Source organism: Daphnia carinata, chromosome 7 (assembly GCF_022539665.2).
Source record: "Daphnia carinata strain CSIRO-1 chromosome 7, CSIRO_AGI_Dcar_HiC_V3, whole genome shotgun sequence".
Taxonomy (NCBI): domain Eukaryota; kingdom Metazoa; phylum Arthropoda; class Branchiopoda; order Diplostraca; family Daphniidae; genus Daphnia; species Daphnia carinata.
Genome location: NC_081337.1, coordinates 10,409,768 through 10,426,183, shown reverse-complemented (window position 1 = coordinate 10,426,183; position 16,416 = coordinate 10,409,768). Strand labels below are relative to the sequence as shown.

Below are 16,416 nucleotides of genomic sequence, written 5' to 3'. Positions count from 1 at the left end.
TCTCTGCAGCAGCAAAATTAAAACATCTTTAGGGCCATTTAAGTACCCAGCTTCACCGACACTCTGAACGTAAAGGACAAGTTGTTCTTTAGCAAGAGAAGCAGAATTATTTGAGGCTTCTAGCTGTGACAGAACTATAACGGATTGCTGTTACACAGCATTCATTCACACAAGATGGTACTTCTAATTAGACAATTTGCATACTCTATTACCTTACCTCATACCTTAATGGTAATACACTTTCAGTGTTTTTCAACTGTAGGCTCACTCTTCCATCCTGTAACACTTCCAGACTTGACTTGATCCCCCACTAAAATTCTGTGAATGCAAAATAATAGCATTAAAAATACTTTTTCGATAGACAAAAAACCGAAAAGTACCTAATTCATGTTTTATGTTGAACTCGTGCTATTTCTGGGTTTCCGTACAACACCCATTTTCAGCCCAAATACGGTCCCACAATTGTTCACTTCCTTCGCTGCATGGACTTATTCCTAACAATTTTTTTAGTGCAGCACTAACAGAATTTAGCTTTCACACACTGTCAGGTGGTAGACTGAATAACTAAACAATAAATAATTGTTTGTTAAAATTCTATACTTATTTTGAATTCTTATTTGAAAAGTTTAGGTACCTGACTCTGTTCGCCTAATGCCAATTCATCCTCATGTTCAGTTAGGGATGAGTTTGGAAAAACCTCCTTCACTATTTGGAAACTGTTCCATTCCAATTTGTTCTTTTCCCCTAGCTGAGCTTGTAGACTCAAAATTTGAGCTACAAAACACAAATGAATAAAAGCAAACAAATAGAATCATTATGTATTAGGCCTTACCATCCTTAGCTTTGCTGTTACCTAATATTTTGTGTTGTTCCAATAATTGGGCCTGCAGCTTCATAATTTGATCTAATAAACAATAATTAATAATTGAAAACCAATATAATAATGTTTATACTTACCATCGTTTCGTTGTATTATCTTATCCATTTTTCAATTGTTCCTCCAGCCACGCGTTATTCTCCATCCACGCTACTGAACTAACTGCGAATGGCATCCAATGGACTGAAATTGCCTACGCCAGTAATATCGAGTCTGAGCGGTAGATGGCTACGTGTCGGAAAAAAAGAAAAAAGTGTGATTTTTTTTTTTTTTTTGGCGAAAATTTTTTTTTTTTTTGTGTAAAACGGGTTGCCATATAAAAGTGTATGTAGCTGAAATGTACACGTATAGGATAGTATAGGGCCAGCTTTTTTGTAGGGCTATCCCACTTTTCCTTCCATTCATAACCAATAATCAGTCTCCAATGATCGATGAAATTCATGAATTGTTGCCCTTGTGTTGGTAATCCTTCACGAATAGACAGAGTTAAAGAGGAAAAAGCCGTCAAGACCGGGAAGAGAAATCTGGAGGAAGAACATAAGAACTGTATTAGAGTATTTCTCAGAATATCAGTTGCGATATGCCAACGTAAGCAAAAGGGATCAAATGCATCGATTTTTGAAGAAGTTTTAGGAAAGGAAGCATTGGGTGGTAACGTTAGTGGCGAACATAAATAGGCCATGTTCAACCAAAAAATTAAATAAATAACTACTTACTGTATATTATGTAAACAAAGTCGAATAAAGGCGATAACATTTAATAAATCAGATTCCTTTCCCGGTGAATAGCTTGAATTGTATGTTAACTGCCCGGTCGCGATGTGGAGAGGGTCAAGTTCGAATCCAGAAGGAAATAAACAGCCGAATTTCCCTTCGACTCTGCCGTGTTTCACTTTGTCCTTCTTGACTCGTATGATGTTGTCCCGGTTGTCTTTATTCTTCCTTGTTGGAACTTTCCAAAATATCCTCTACGATGCAGCATTTCGGTCACACGAGTTGACACAATAGACGACCTCGGCGTCAGCCTATATTCTTGATTTGAGGCTTTCTCACACAAACATATCAAGATGTTGCTGTCAGACGATAGCGACAACATCGAGCTACGTAATGACTGCCATAAACTCAGCTCTATCTTCACAAAGGCCTGCATTTCCAGTGTATTTTCGTACTTCTCGAGAAAGGCAAGATAGCATGAGGGGGAGGGGGGTTGGGGGTGATCTGATAACTTCTATAGACCTTTCTCCCTCTTTCTCTTTTTTCTATTTACTATCCTCCTTGAAACAGGTTAGGTCAGCGACATTATCTATTTTCACGTCAGAGATCTTTCCATGACAGCTCTTCTACTCAGGATGATGTTTCGACGGGTAAATTTTCAATGGTTGCTATTTCCGTACGAAGGTCTCCTAGACCGACGTGATTAGCTTTTGGTTGCGTGATTATATACCTGGCTCTTTTTTTTTTTCGTTTTGTGACAAGGGGGGGGACGAGGGGAAAGGGGGTCGACATGATGGAGAGGGGGAACTCGGAAGGGGGAAAGCATTTTCTCCTACCAATACTCCCCCCCCGGTTACAGTATAAAGACCGGAGAAAGAAACGGCGGCTGAAAGAGTCCGCGACGACTGAGTGACCGATGCTTCAAGCAGAGCGGAGAGAATGGAACTGCCCGAACTCTACGCTGGCGCTAGTCCGTTTCAGAAACGCGACGCTGTGCACGTACTTACGCAGTACCTTCCTCAGTTCGATTGGGCGGAGGGCGATGCTGTCTTGGACTTCGGTTGCGGTGATGGCGATTTAACCGAATATTTGGCCCGCTGCATTCCCAGGTGAGTAGTTTGAACTGTTTTTTTTTTTCCCCCCTTTTTCAACATGTCTAGTTTCCACTCTCCAGTTACACTCAATTCCTGGTTAATTAAATTAAGCATGTTTAAAGGGTTGGGAAATTTTTAAATTTCATAAACCTGAGAAGCAATTTTCGATGCTGTTTTCTTCATTTTCTTATTGCCGTCGTTTCTTCCGTGCTCAAAGGGAAGGACCTTAACCATTAGCCACTTCATGGTGGAACAATGCCTCAGACTATGTTGTCAGTTGTCAAACACCATGGCCAGTCTGAGGAACTTATCCTTGGATGTATTTATCTGGCCAAGATTAGAGTAATTTTTCAATGTTGCGCAGACAGTTATAACTTTAAGAAAAGGTCAAACATACTCACATCAATGGTTGGTTTCCAATCGCAAGAAGCATTTCCTTGTTTTTTCCCTCCGACGAGTTCGTTCAAAGTGATTTCAAGCTCAGGTGTTTAAATATTTCATTTTCCGACGTTCTACTGGGAATATATTTTTACAGGTGCGCTTCGTTGACGGGCATAGATATTTCAAAAAACATGATCGATCACGCCAGACGCCATCACCAAGAACACGATTTGCGCCTCGGGTTTCAGCAAGTCGACATCATGAAATGTATTGACGCAAGGGAAGTATTTCCCGATGGATTCGACAAGATATTTTCCTTCTATTGTCTGCATTGGATCAAAGACCATCAGTAAGCCGCCATCACTAGTCATTTCCACGTAGCTCGTTCACTCTTAAGCTACTTCTTGATTTCACAGAAGGCTAATGGAGCATATGTACGACATCCTCAAGCCAGGCGGGGATATCTTGTTGGTATTTTTGGCATCCAATCCTATTTTTACCATGTACGAACGCATGGCAGAACGGACGGAGTGGGCCGAATACATGAAGGTACCGATTGTGTCACGCTAGTTTTATGGTTTTGATTCTTTTGATGATTCCATGACGATACGTCTTCATTTAGGATGTTGCTGAATATGTTCCTCATTACCAGTACGCGGCTCGACCAGCTGAAATGTTTGCTTCTATTTGTCGCTCAGTCGGTTTGCAGGTGGTCGAATGCACGGCCCAGGAAAGGAGCTTTTCCTTTCAGAACATCAATATTGTTAAGAGTACGAATGATTTCCTTCAAAAGTTGAATTACCTAATTTCACGTGTTAATTTGGAAAATTGGCTTGCTGGTTCTCCGAATATTCTTTTTCAACACTGGAAAAAAATAATTGTTTTGTTTTCAATTTTTATGATTTAAAACAAAAGATGCGGTGGCTGCTGTCAACCCGTTCCTTCGTCGGGTCCCTGTTCGGCTACGCGAGAGCTACCTCCTGGATTGTTTGATGGAATTGCAAAAATTAAAGGCACCATCTGCAGATGATACAACTGTAGCGCGTTACCGCTTGATGATTGCGCACGTTCGCAAACCATAAGCGCAAGATGGTTGTCGGTACTAGTGGAGAGGGGCAAAGAACCCGGAGGGCTCATTTAAGACAAGTGCTAAAATAGCAAAAAAAAAAAAAAAAAATTAGTTATCTCATAATCCGCATCAAAGTGAGTAAGATGATGAATCTAATGGCTAACCGGTGCTGTTACTGTAAATAAAACTTGGGTGGTCATGGGATGGTTACAGCCAATGGCTGCAGTGAGTGATTCCAGTGACGAAAAGAGCTTTGAAAAATTAACGAATAAAAGAAAAAATTGATGAAAAAAAACAAAACAAAAAAAAAACACATTGCGGTACAGTACGGGTTCGAAGTGGAAATAATGATCTCGTTTTCGGGGTCGGAACAGTATGGATGGAGTTTTCTAGATTTGCATAAAGGGCGGTCGATGCGGATTTTTTGTAGTCGCGTAGTAGTAAAAAAAAAAAAAAAAAACCCATAATACTCCCGGTTCACTGAAATCATAAAAAAACAAAAACAAAAAGATGTACAATACGGACTACGTGTCGTACGTTACATTTGGGATTTGAAATTAATACAAGTATAATCAAGCTGTGTGTTACCTTTTTGCTTTTTCGTAGAACTTTTTGCTGATCGCAGGATACACTGTGGCTTACATAACCGAGGTGTGTAAACGCTGTATGAACTGGCATCCACCCCGCTGGATGGCAGTGTATGTGGAACGTGGGTCTAACATGTTGTCAATGACAAAACAAAGCCCAAGTATCAGTCATAATTAAGCGTGTATTTCTTTTCCTACACACCACACAGACAATGGAAAGAATAAACAGAACAAAACAGCTTTATGTTACAAAAAATCGGAACAAAACCATGGAAGTATTTCTATACATTTCGATTGGGAGACAATGTGATAAGGCGAACGATGCTGGAAGGGGAGGGTAGAGGGAGGTGGCACAACTTATTTACAATCGACTACGGACTGCTGCATCTGTCCTTTTGCATCCGGCACAGACAGTATGATTTCCTCCTGATGTTTAAGCCAACTACCTTTGTGACTTATTAAACGGCAAAACAAACCAAACAATGATTGTTATAATGATCGTCACACACACACACACACACGCTGACAGTCACGCACGATCAAATAAGAACTAAAAGAGGAGAAGAAGGCAACCGATGGATGGTTTGGTTCGGCTTTTATTGCCAAGTAAAGCCAAAAATAGGCAAATACGAGACACAAAAAAGAATTTTGAAAAACACGAACATGTTGCTTCGAAGTTCCTGTACACGAGAGAAGGTGTGAGCCTGCTAGTCGACGGCAACGATTTGAATGAACGATGGCTTGGAATCGATCAAACTTTGAGCAACATGGCACCATTTAGCAATCAATACGGCAAACGATCCCACTGCACCTCCCCTCCCCGCATACTAATCATATCCGTACGGCAAATACAAAAGGCATGGAATACAGTTGCGCGATTTGCAAATAGGGCGACACTCTCATTCACAAAAGGAATAGTGGAAACAACGGAAACGACAGCTAGAAGGGGTGCGTTCAGGATGGCAACAAGTGAATTTTTGCCCCTTTTTTTTTTTTTTTTTTTTTTTTTTTCATTAAAATTTTGGTTTTCTGACACGTACGTACATTTTGAACGCAGCCCCTTCTCACACTCCCTCCCCCATCTTCCCAACGCCATTTTCGCAAACATTATTGAATTGAGGGTAAACAATCGCGACGTGGATATAAAAACAAAGTTTGATCAAAAACGAAAATTACAACGGACACAGAGGCACAACTTACACACTTTTCAAAAAGGCAGAAAAAAAAAAAAATACAAGAGTCGCGTTGGAGAGGACCGATGGGGACGAGGCGGAATTGGCACTCTGCTGGTTCGCTCTTCTCGCCCGTGTAAAAATTAGAAAATAATTTAATTTTGAAAATCAACGTCCGACAATTGAGAGGGACGTTGCTCAATCCAATCGTGTGATGTAAAGTTAGGCCATCGCCGGGGCAAAAAAAAAAAAAATGATTTATTATTATATGTATTGTTTTCCTTTACAACCGCATTTCGGTTTCAGATCCCGAAGAAGCGCCGGTTATCACCATGTTGGCGGCGGTACGAGGAGGTCGCTGATGATGCGATTGATGATGTGACGGATGGTTCATCGGTTTAGGACCAGTCATAACGCCGGGCGGAACTAACGGCGAAATGGATGGCGAACGGTTGGCCAGAGGCGACAAGCTAGGCGAGAAACTCGGGGACATGGCAGGCGTGGTGAAAGTGCTCTCGTGATTGATGGGAGAACGAGGAAGTGACGGCATCGGAGCCAATTGTCCGGAACCACGAACGACGGGCAACAAGGTGTTGAGAGCGACAGGGGCGATGGAGCGAGGCGCCACGTTGGTAATGAGCGGCGGTGGAAGCGTTTTCACCTGGGCGTTGAGAGGCTTCTTGTTTGGCGTACTGGTGCCGTAGCTGTTGGGCGCCGAGTCGTCTTTGAGACGGGCAATCTCGCCGAAAACATGGGCCAACGGCTGATACTGAGGTCCCCAGTCGAGTAAATAATCCCAGTTGTAGCTGCCCGTCAGTTCTTCCTCGCTGTGCACGATGGAGCTGAGAGAGCCCGTCATCGATGGCTGGCTGCTGTCGCCGAAACCAAAGTTGCAAGTCCCATCCAAGACCGTCTCTGGATCGACATCGCCGCTGACGTCGTTCAACTTGGCGTAGATCAAGTTGGAGAGATCCATGCCGTCACCGTCGCCTGTTCCTTCGTCGTCATCGAAGAGATGCATGCCGGCCATGGTGGTCATGTTGTGGCCGCCGTGATTGCTCGAATGGCCCACGCCAACGCCGTGATGGTGACCCGGATGGCCGACGTGACTGTGCGAATGCGAGCCGTGAGACACGTGCGATCCGTCCGATCCGACGCCCACGACGCCAACACCGACGCAATTCAGGCCTGGGTCAGTGCGCGATGGATCAATTCCCAATCTCGCCAGGTACTCTTGGGTGTTGTGGACAGAGACGTCCGAGAGGTTGTCGTCATCCCCGTGAATGCCAGAGTCGGGCACGTTCACCGGCAGACCCAGACGCTGTAATTTGGCTTGCTGTTGTTGATGTCTCAGGGGCCCCTCGTTAATCATCCGGATCTCTTCGTCTTCTTCGGCCTCTGGTTCACCTTCCTCGGCTGATCCCCTTCCGCTAGAGGCAGAGTGGCTCTGCTCCGACATCTCCGACGTGTTGACGTGATGTCTTCGCTCAGCGTGCTCGTAATTGGGGATCTCGTTGTATTGCGGAGGGAAAGCCAAAGTGTCGAACTGAGAGGCAGAGTCGAAGGGATCGGGAGCCGATCCAACTGACATGGGCGCCTTGGACGTGCCACCGCCGGGTACGGCTCCACCGATGGCGGGTTGCTTGCGATGACGCATGTGCAAGAAGACCAGGGCCGCCACGAAACCGAGGACGAGAAAGATGAGGGCAATCAGCAGACCCATAGCCCAGTCGGCCAGTCCACCGACGCTCTGATCAGCGCTGGCCAGCCGAGTTCCATTGGCTGCGCCTTCCACCACGATTTCAACGACGCTCATGTTGCTGAGCGAACCCGGACGGCCCGATGAGGCCACAACGACCAGACTGATGGAATTGCCTGTGAGGGCGGACGCGACGGGCATCATGGCAGCATTGGCGAACGAAGGCCGGCCGCTGTCTCTTCGACGGCGACGTCCAATAGGTCCCCGATCGTCCAGCCTCTTCCTCACGCTGATCACACCGTTCATCTTGTTGATTTTGAAATGTGGGTGTTGATTACGTAGGTGGTAGACTACGCGGCCATCGGTTCCCTTGTCCCGATCGGTAGCCAAGACCTTGCCAATGGCATAACCGACGTCGGCATCGGATGGTACCGAGAAACGATAAGATGATTCCGTGAATTCCGGGGCGAATTCATCTCGGCTCTCGATATCGATCTGGACGTGAACCGACGACGTTTGGCCACCGACATCGCTGGCCTGAATCGACAGGTAATAACGATTCTTGGCTTCGTAATCAAAAATCGATTGAGTGACGACCGTGCCACTTGCCGGATCGATATTGAAATGATCCTTGCCTTCGCCGCTGGCGATGCTGTACTGCAGCTTGCCGTACGGGCCACGGTCCATATCGTTGGCGTGTGCCGTGAACACGACCGTGCCCGCAGGGGCATTTTCTGCAACAAATTCGAGGTACGAGCCGACTGGGAACGCTGGCCCGTTGTCGTTTTCGTCTTCCACTTTAACAGTGATGGTAGCGATGGCCGACAGCGGCTGGGTGCTATGGCCGTCGCTGGCACGAACGATGAATCGGTGCTCGGCCGTCGTTTCGAAATCGAGCGGTTTCTTAAGGGAGACGACGCCCGTCGTGGGATCAACCTCGAAACAGCCTTTGTCGTTGCCGGACGTGATGTCGTAACTCAGACGGGCATTCTCGTCGTGATCGCGGTCCGTCGCAGCCACGCGCAAGAGAGCTGTGCCGATGGCTTGCGCCTCAGAGACCTTGACTTCGTACAGAGTCTGGTTGAACACGGGTGGATTGTCATTGACGTCGTCGACGTAGATCACGACATCGGCCGTCGAATTGCGAACGGGCGAACCGCGATCCATGGCCAGCACTTTCAGGTTGAAGACTGAGATTTCTTCGCGGTCTACCGTTTTAACCAGGAGGATCTCGCCAGTGTCGCTCGTGATCTGGAACGTCGAGTTGACGTTGCCATTTTCGATCGAATAATCGATGTTGTGATTGTCACGCGTCTCATCGCTATCGGCAGCCGATACGTGTAAGACAATGGTGCCGCGAGTTGCGTCTTCGCTGATATGGGCCCTAAGCAATTAAAAAAAAAAAAAAAAAAAAAAAAAAAAAAAAAAAAAGACGTCATTAGTCAAAAAAATGCTGTAGCCACGCCGGTTTTATGCAAAGCGTCCGGGATATGAAAAACTTACGTGTAAACATCTTGCGAGAATTTCGGAGCGTTATTGTTCACGTCGGCTATCTGGATGCGAACGGCTACGACGCTAGACATGGAAGGCCGGCCTCTGTCCTCCGCTTTGACGACCAATTGCAGAACAGGCTGACGTGGATTGAATGTTAAAGTTTGATTGGTATAGATGACGCCGGTCTCCTCGCTTATGTAGAAGGCGTCCGTCGGTGATATGACCAGGCTGTAACGAACACGGGCATTATCTCCTTTGTCTGCATCTGTTGCGTTGATTGTCACCACAGCATAACCGGGTTCCGTCAATTCTGAATTTCAATAAAGCAAATGAAAAAAAAAAAAAAAAAAGAAAAAACGATTAGCAAAGTGTCCATTAAACTAAAAACCCAGAGAAATTAGTGAATTCATTTTACCTGGCAAAGATGCGTGATAATTTTGAAGACTAAATGCGGGCGCATTGTCGTTTTCATCGACTACATTGACGGTAATGGATGTCTCGGTAATGTGCGCCATGTCGGAGGCCTGAACACGCAGCGTGTACTGCTGCTGACGTTCGTGATCAAGCGGTTGAGCCAATGTGATCTTGCCGCTGAATCGGTCGATGCTAAACATTCGATCAGGATTGCCGCCATCGGCGAAATCGTACGTTAACGTCGGGTTCGTATCGACGTCGTTTGCTGTGATCGTCGTGATGACAGTTCCCACTTCGGATCCTACAAGTTATTCAAGTTAAAACGTTATAATTTTGCAAACATCTCGAATTAAAAACCAAACAATTTTTTTTTTTTTTGCAAATGCGCACCTTCGCTGACACTAACGACACTGTGTGGTGGGAAAGTGGGCTGATTGTCGTTGACGTCAACAATGTTGATGCGCAACGTGCAGGTGCCCGTCAGCTGCGGTGAGCCTTCGTCGGTGGCGATGATGGTCAACCGGTAGAAATCGCGAATTTCTCGATCAAGAACGATGTTGGTCTTGACTATGCCAGAGAAGGGCGGCTCGATGACAAAAGCGTTATCATGGTTGCCGTCCACGATGTGATAAATGGTATTTGCATTGGCACCCATATCACCGTCAGTGGCCGACACCTACGTCCATGCGAATATTCAAAAAACAGTTCATTTATTTTTAGCTTCATCGAATGAAGTAAAAATCAAGAAATCAAGGTGACCATACCTGCATGACGAAAGTTCCTTTGTTATTGCCTTCCCAGACGGAGGATGTGTAGCTGTCCTGCGTAAATCGTGGGGCGTTGTCGTTTTGATCGAGTAAGTCAACCCAAACGGTAGCGTAACCGTAGAGGGGTGCTGCACCTTCAGCCTGTGCCACTACGATCAAACGCAAGCGTGGCGAGCTCTCAAAGTCGAGGCGTTTCTGGTCGCGAACGCGGATCAATCCGTTGTTCGAGTTGATTTCGAACGTGTTCTCTTCATTGCCGCTGCCAAAACTGTAGGTCACTCGTTGGCGGCGTCCGTCCGAACGCACGGCCGACACTTGAATCACGTCTTTGCCGATAGGAGCGTTCTCGCCCAGCTGGACGTGGTAGGTGGCGTTTTGAAAGCGCAGGGCCACGTTGGACGGCGCGTCCGTCGACCCAGTTTCACCGGTGCCGACGCGGATTTCAATCAGACCCGTTGAGCTGAGAGACGGTGAGCCTTTGTCTGTGGCCAAAACTTCCAGGTGGAAGAGGCGGCCCGACTCCATGGTGAGGGAGCTGGTGGCCGTCACGACGCCAGTGCTTGGGTGAATGCGGAATTTGGAATTGGACGGCTGGTTAATGAGACTGTAGACGACTTCGCCGTTAGGTCCTTCGTCGCGGTCCTCGGCTACAATTTGCAGAAGCTGTTGGTTGGGCTGCGTAAAGGCCGGAACGTCAGCCGCAAACGGGTACTTGACGAAGACGGGCTTGTTGTCGTTGACGTCGGTAATAGTGATGTGAATCTGGGCCTTTTCAGAGCGAGCGTCGTAGCGTCCACCGTCGGTAGCTCGAACTTCGAATGTGTAACTGCCGCGTCTCTCGCGATCAAAGTGCCTGTGTCAAAAATGATTTTTGCCCAATTAAATTTTCAGACATCACGTTTTAAAAGAAGAGAAGAAAAAAAAACAAAACCAAAAAAACTTGACAAGTTCAGGGCCACTATGAATTCGAAATTTCACGATGCATTAATGATTCCTTACCCAGTTGTGGTGAGCACGCCCGTCTCGTTGTCGATCTTGAACAGCCATTGCGTCTCGTTGCTCAGCGAGTAGGTGATTTTGGCGTTGTGACCGCGGTCGGCATCCGTGGCCTGGACTGTCATGACGATCGTGTCAGGTGGCACGTTCTCGGCCAACGTGGCCGTGTAGCGATTCTGCGTGAAGCGCGGGTCACTGTCGTTTTCGTCATCGACACTGACAGTGATGTTGCAGAACCCCTGGCGAGGCGACGGAACACCCCGGTCCTGCGCGGCAATGATTAGATAATATCGGTCCTTGAGTTCGCGGTCCAACGGTCGACTAGACAGCTGGCCCGTATGCAAATCAATGCTGAACTTATTGCCAACGTTGCCGCCCGTGATGCTGTACGTAATCTCGCCGTTGACACCCGCATCGGCGTCTCTGGCTACGACCGTGTGAATGACAGACAGGTCGCTGTTCTCTGGCACGTGCAGCGCGTAACACGATTCGCCGAATTGAGGGGCGTGGTCGTTGACGTCCAGCACGTCGACCGTCACGCTCGTCGCGTCGTACTGAGCCGGAAAGGAGCCATCGCGCACGTACACCGTCACGATGTAAGACGCTTTACGCTCGCGATCCAACGGCCCAGTCGTCGTGACGGCACCGCTCATCGGGTCGACGCTGAACATTCCGTCGGCGATGCCTTCCGGAATGGCGTACGTCAAGTTCCCATTGGTACCGACATCTTTATCAGTGGCCGAGACCTTGACGACGAATGTTCCAGCGGGCGCGTTCTCCGCCACGGCTGCCTCGTAGAGCGGCCGGACGAAGCGCGGCGGGTTGTCGTTGATATCCTCAACGTGGATGTGCACCAACTGCCAGCTGGCCCTGGCCGGCCTTCCATGGTCGGTGGCTGTCACGTTGAGCGCGTAGCGATTCTGCGACTCGCGATCCAGTGGACGGGTGACGGCCAAGACGCCCGTGGCCGCGTCTAGCGAGAAGGCGGAATCTTCGTTACCCGAAACGATCGAGTAGGAGACGCGTCCGTTGTCGCGAGCATCTCGGTCTACGGCGATGACGTGCAACAGCGGGTAGCCGACCGGTTCATCTTCCATGATGTCGACGCGAGTGCGCGACACAAAGACTGGCGCGTTGTCGTTAAAATCCTCAACGAGGACGCGAGCCGTGACGGATGTCGTCAGCCGCTCTCGCTCGTCTTCTGGCTGATCCGAGGCCGTTACCACGATCGTGTATTCCGGATGCTGTTCATGGTCCAGTGGGCTGATGAGCGTCAGGATGCCGGAATTGGCGTTGATCTTGAAGGCGCCGACAGGCCACTGGTGGGCCAGGGCGTATTGGACAGCTCCGTTGGGCCCGTCGTCCGGATCGACGGCGCTAAAGTTCCAGACGGCCGTCCCGACGGCTGCATTCTCCGAGACAGAGAAAACGACGGGGTCCACCTTGAAAGTGGGAGCGCAGTCGTTGACGTCGACGACGTCGATTTTGATGTTGATGATGTTGCTCTGCGGGTGCGTCACGCTGCTGTCCACCGCTTTGACCTGCAGTGTATACTGGGCCACCTGCTCGCGATCAATCTCGCGGGCCACGAACAGGGCGCCCGTTGTCTTGTTGATGTCGAAAGAGCCGTAGGCGTTGCCGCTGAGCAGTGTATACGTCACACGGCCGTTCTCGCCCTGTTCCCGATCCTCTGCGATCACCGTTCCGATCTCCTGTCCGATCGCCACGCCTTCCACCACCTGCATCCGTGGCAACAAACAATGAATTTATTTTCACGCCAAAAAAGATGAATGTTTTTCCAAGTAAAAACAAACACCGAAGTTTTAAAAAAAAAAAAAAGAATGACAACTAGCCAATATGAAAAATGAAGAATGAACGAGAATAAGGCAATGATTGGTAAGGTTGGCGCGCATTCTGAGACTTGCGTTGAAAATCGATTCAAATCGGGAAAAGGGGATTTGTCACCATAACAGGTGATATTGAAAAAAAAAAAAAATATATTAAAACAAAAATAATAATAATTTTTTTTTTTTTTTTTTTTTTTTTTTTTTTTTGTCATGCCCTGCCTGCCCATTCCAATTGTGGGTCCGTTCTCGTCACCCCCCCCCCCCCCCCTGTACATCATGTTTGGATTTTTACGTATCTTTCATCATTTCTTGAAAGTAACCGGTTTTTTTTTTTTTTTTCGTGCACGGACATCAAGCGAGCAAGAAAAAATTCAACAAAGACATGGGATGAAGAATGGAGGCAAATTAAAGCTCTTTCTTTTTTTTTTTTCTTTTTTTTTCTTTCCTTCTGAAAAAAAAAAAAAAATGTGTTTTAATATACTGCAGTCGTTTTGGTTTCTCGATTTTTGATTTTAACGAAGCGTTGGATATAAGACGCAGACACCCCAAAATTAAATAGACTTCATTTGATTTGATTCATTCCGTCCCTCAACCTCACCCCACCCGTTTTAATGCGTGCACATGCGCTCACGCGATCTCTTGATGACTACGAAATCGAAAAAAAAAAAAAAAAAAAGAAAGAAAGAAGACAAAACACGAACGATAACGTTAACGATAACGCTAAATTAAAATAACAGAAAAAAAAAAGGGAAGAAAAGAAGAAGAAGAAGAAAACACACGTAGGAAAACAACAAACACAACTCGCAATTGTTAAAATAATAATAATAATAATAAAAAAAAAAAAAAAAAGCGATGCGGCCAAACAAGAATGTCGACACGATAAAGGCATCACGCAGCCACCGACCACCATCGTCACCACCTTTCACCTCCCTCTCCATGAAAGAAGTTTAGGAAAATAAATTCGAAGATGAATAACACAGCACACTGTCCATGAAAAACTAGAATACGTTTCGTTTCCTTTCTTTCTTTTTTTTTTTTTGTTTTAATGCAAGTTAAAAAAAAAAACAAAAAAACATAGAAAGATTAGAAAAAAGAAAAAAAAAAAAAAATGGAGAAGATTTCGAGACTCGTGACAAATATTTCGAGGCCTTCGTCCTTCTTTCATTCTCCATCTCACTTTGAGTGTAGGGGGGAGGAGAGGGCTCGACAGACAATTAATACTGATGGGAAACTTCCTAATTTATAAATGGACGGGACAATGAGCCAAGAAAAGAAAGGAAAAGAATTTCAGCTCGAAAATAAACAAGCACGAAAAAAAAAAAAAAAAGAAGAGTGAGAGACAAGAGGAAAAAATAGAGATAGGAAAAAAAAAAAAAGGCAGAGAGAGTTAAGACAACGAGCAAAGAAGAGAACGAGACTAAAGAAGTGAGAGATGGGAAGAAAGAGAAAGAGAGAGAGAGAGAGAGAGAGAGAGAGAGAGAGAGAGAGAGAGAGAGAGAGAAAAAATCCATCATGTCCGGAGAGCGGAGCGAGTGACGTGACTAACCTTGAAAGCGAACGACGACGTGGAAAAGGTCGGTCTGTTATCGTTCAGATCCAACACCTCGATCTGAAGTTGGCGAACGGTTTCCTTGGGCGGCCGGCCGTGATCTTTGACTGAAACCGCCAGCCGATAGAAGGCCCGTTCTTCGTGATCCAACGTGACTTTGGTCCGGATCGTTCCAGTAGACTCGTCAATGGTGAAGGCTTCCAATCCGTCAGTGTCGTCACCTAAAGCATCAATGGATTAAATCCTCATTAGAATCGTATTGCTCTAAAAAAAAAAAAAAAAAAAAAAAGCTTTTGTGATTCACCCACGTAAACATGATTTTATTTTTTTTCTTCCCGATCGCCCTTTGACCTGCTCTTCAATTCGATTTCCAATCTTTTTTTTTTTTTTTTTTTCGTTATTAATGACCGATCGCATAATCGATATCATCACAACCAACATAATAACGAGCATTAAAACACGTTTTGTTTTTTTTCTTTTCTCTCCTTCTCTATTTTTTAAGATTAGCTTTCGTATTTAAAAAAAAAAAAAAAAAATAATAATAATAATAACAACAAAACGAGCCATATCCAAACAGAAAAAGAAAAAGAAAAAAAAATAAATGAACCGGAAACTCACCGATGACGAAAGAATAAGTGATGGAGGCGTTGTTGCCCTCGTCCGTGTCGACCGCCCGGATGCGCACGACTTCCGTACCGGCAGGAAGTTCTTCGCGAACGCTCAACACCGTTTCTTCCGGCTCGACGATGACCGGGGTGTTGTCGTTGACGTCAGTGACCATCACACGGACGATTGCTTTGGCGCTTCTTGGCGGGTTCCCTTGGTCTCTCACCTCCATTTGCAGTTCGTGGACGGCCTTGGCTTCTCGATCCAGCGGTCCTTTCGTAAAGATTTCACCTATTTCAAAAAAAAAAAAAAAAAAATTAAATTAAAGAGAGAGAAAATTAGTTGGACATCTAATGATTATTTTGTTCCGTTGTAAATGCAAATTTCATCGGGCGGGAGACCGGCAATGAGGGATTATGTGGAGCAGCGAAACACACGTTGTCCAGGCAGATGGGCAAAAACAAAATGCAACGCGGACTTGAAGGGGAATTAAAAAAAAACAAACCAGAATCAAGTTTGTAGGAATTTTCAAATCTGATTCGTTTCATCTGGTTTGGTTTTCAGAATATTTTCTTGGTTTCCCCCCCCCCCCCTCCCTTTGCTGGATGCTAGGAGCGAAGTCAAAACTCAAGCCAAAACGAATGAAAACAAAAGAAAAGAAACCCGAAAGCGTAATCGTCTGAATCATCTTAGCAAGGAGGTTATTTATTCACGTCTTCCAACCCTTCCGCGCGCGCTCAATCGTGTAGAACTGTATAGACGGTTCTTTTAGTTTTCTTTCTTTCTTTCTTTCTTTTTCTTAACCAGCCAGAGAGAAGTCAGTAGTGAATGCGCTAGCTATCCAACGGGTGGGAAATAGTCGTAAAAATACATCGAAACTTCATGTTTTTTATGAGAGGGGTTTCTTTTTTTTTTTTTCTTCTTCTTCTTCTTCTTCTTTCTCCTTTCGGGTTTAAAAAAAAAAAAAAAAAAAAAAAAGGGACCACAAGACAAAAATAAAATTAAGAAAAAAAAAAAAGACGAATGAGGAAAAGGAGAACACGAAATGTGACTGAAAATCTCAGAAATAAAAAAAACAAAAACAACAAAAAAAAAAAAAACGAGCCGCTGGAAAGGCCAGAGAAAAGCCACGATGCGGAAAAGGAAACTTG

General features: G+C 45.8%; 2 protein-coding genes and 1 long non-coding RNA gene across 3 annotated transcripts in view; 1 reads left to right on the top strand and 2 right to left on the bottom strand.

Annotated features, from left to right (window-relative positions):
* The first annotated feature begins 2,493 nt into the window (after positions 1–2,493).
* On the top strand, positions 2,494–4,716 carry LOC130686132 (juvenile hormone acid O-methyltransferase-like). The gene is made up of 5 exons (XM_057509426.1): positions 2,494–2,699; positions 3,220–3,414; positions 3,482–3,614; positions 3,688–3,835; positions 3,981–4,716. Exons 1-5 carry the CDS (start codon positions 2,530–2,532, stop codon positions 4,145–4,147), a joined length of 813 nt encoding a protein of 270 aa, XP_057365409.1. The 5' UTR covers positions 2,494–2,529; the 3' UTR covers positions 4,148–4,716.
* On the bottom strand, positions 3,863–4,859 carry LOC130686227 (uncharacterized). The gene is made up of 4 exons (XR_009421375.1): positions 4,723–4,859; positions 4,299–4,614; positions 4,115–4,214; positions 3,863–4,045 (listed from the first exon to the last, which is right to left on the bottom strand). It is a non-coding gene; the product is annotated as an uncharacterized LOC130686227 (long non-coding RNA).
* Positions 4,860–4,883: 24 nt separating this feature from the next.
* The window catches only part of LOC130686037 (protein dachsous-like), a 48,324-nt gene continuing 36,791 nt past the window's right edge, over positions 4,884–16,416 (bottom strand). Inside the window, exons 6-13 of the mRNA XM_057509334.2 lie at positions 15,278–15,556; positions 14,657–14,880; positions 11,267–13,002; positions 10,265–11,120; positions 9,891–10,176; positions 9,502–9,801; positions 9,096–9,396; positions 4,884–8,976 (exon numbers count right to left, since the gene is read on the bottom strand). Of these exons, the coding sequence (XP_057365317.1) occupies positions 6,177–8,976; positions 9,096–9,396; positions 9,502–9,801; positions 9,891–10,176; positions 10,265–11,120; positions 11,267–13,002; positions 14,657–14,880; positions 15,278–15,556 (6,782 nt within the window). The 3' untranslated portion in view covers positions 4,884–6,176. The remainder of the gene's footprint in view (positions 8,977–9,095; positions 9,397–9,501; positions 9,802–9,890; positions 10,177–10,264; positions 11,121–11,266; positions 13,003–14,656; positions 14,881–15,277; positions 15,557–16,416) is intronic.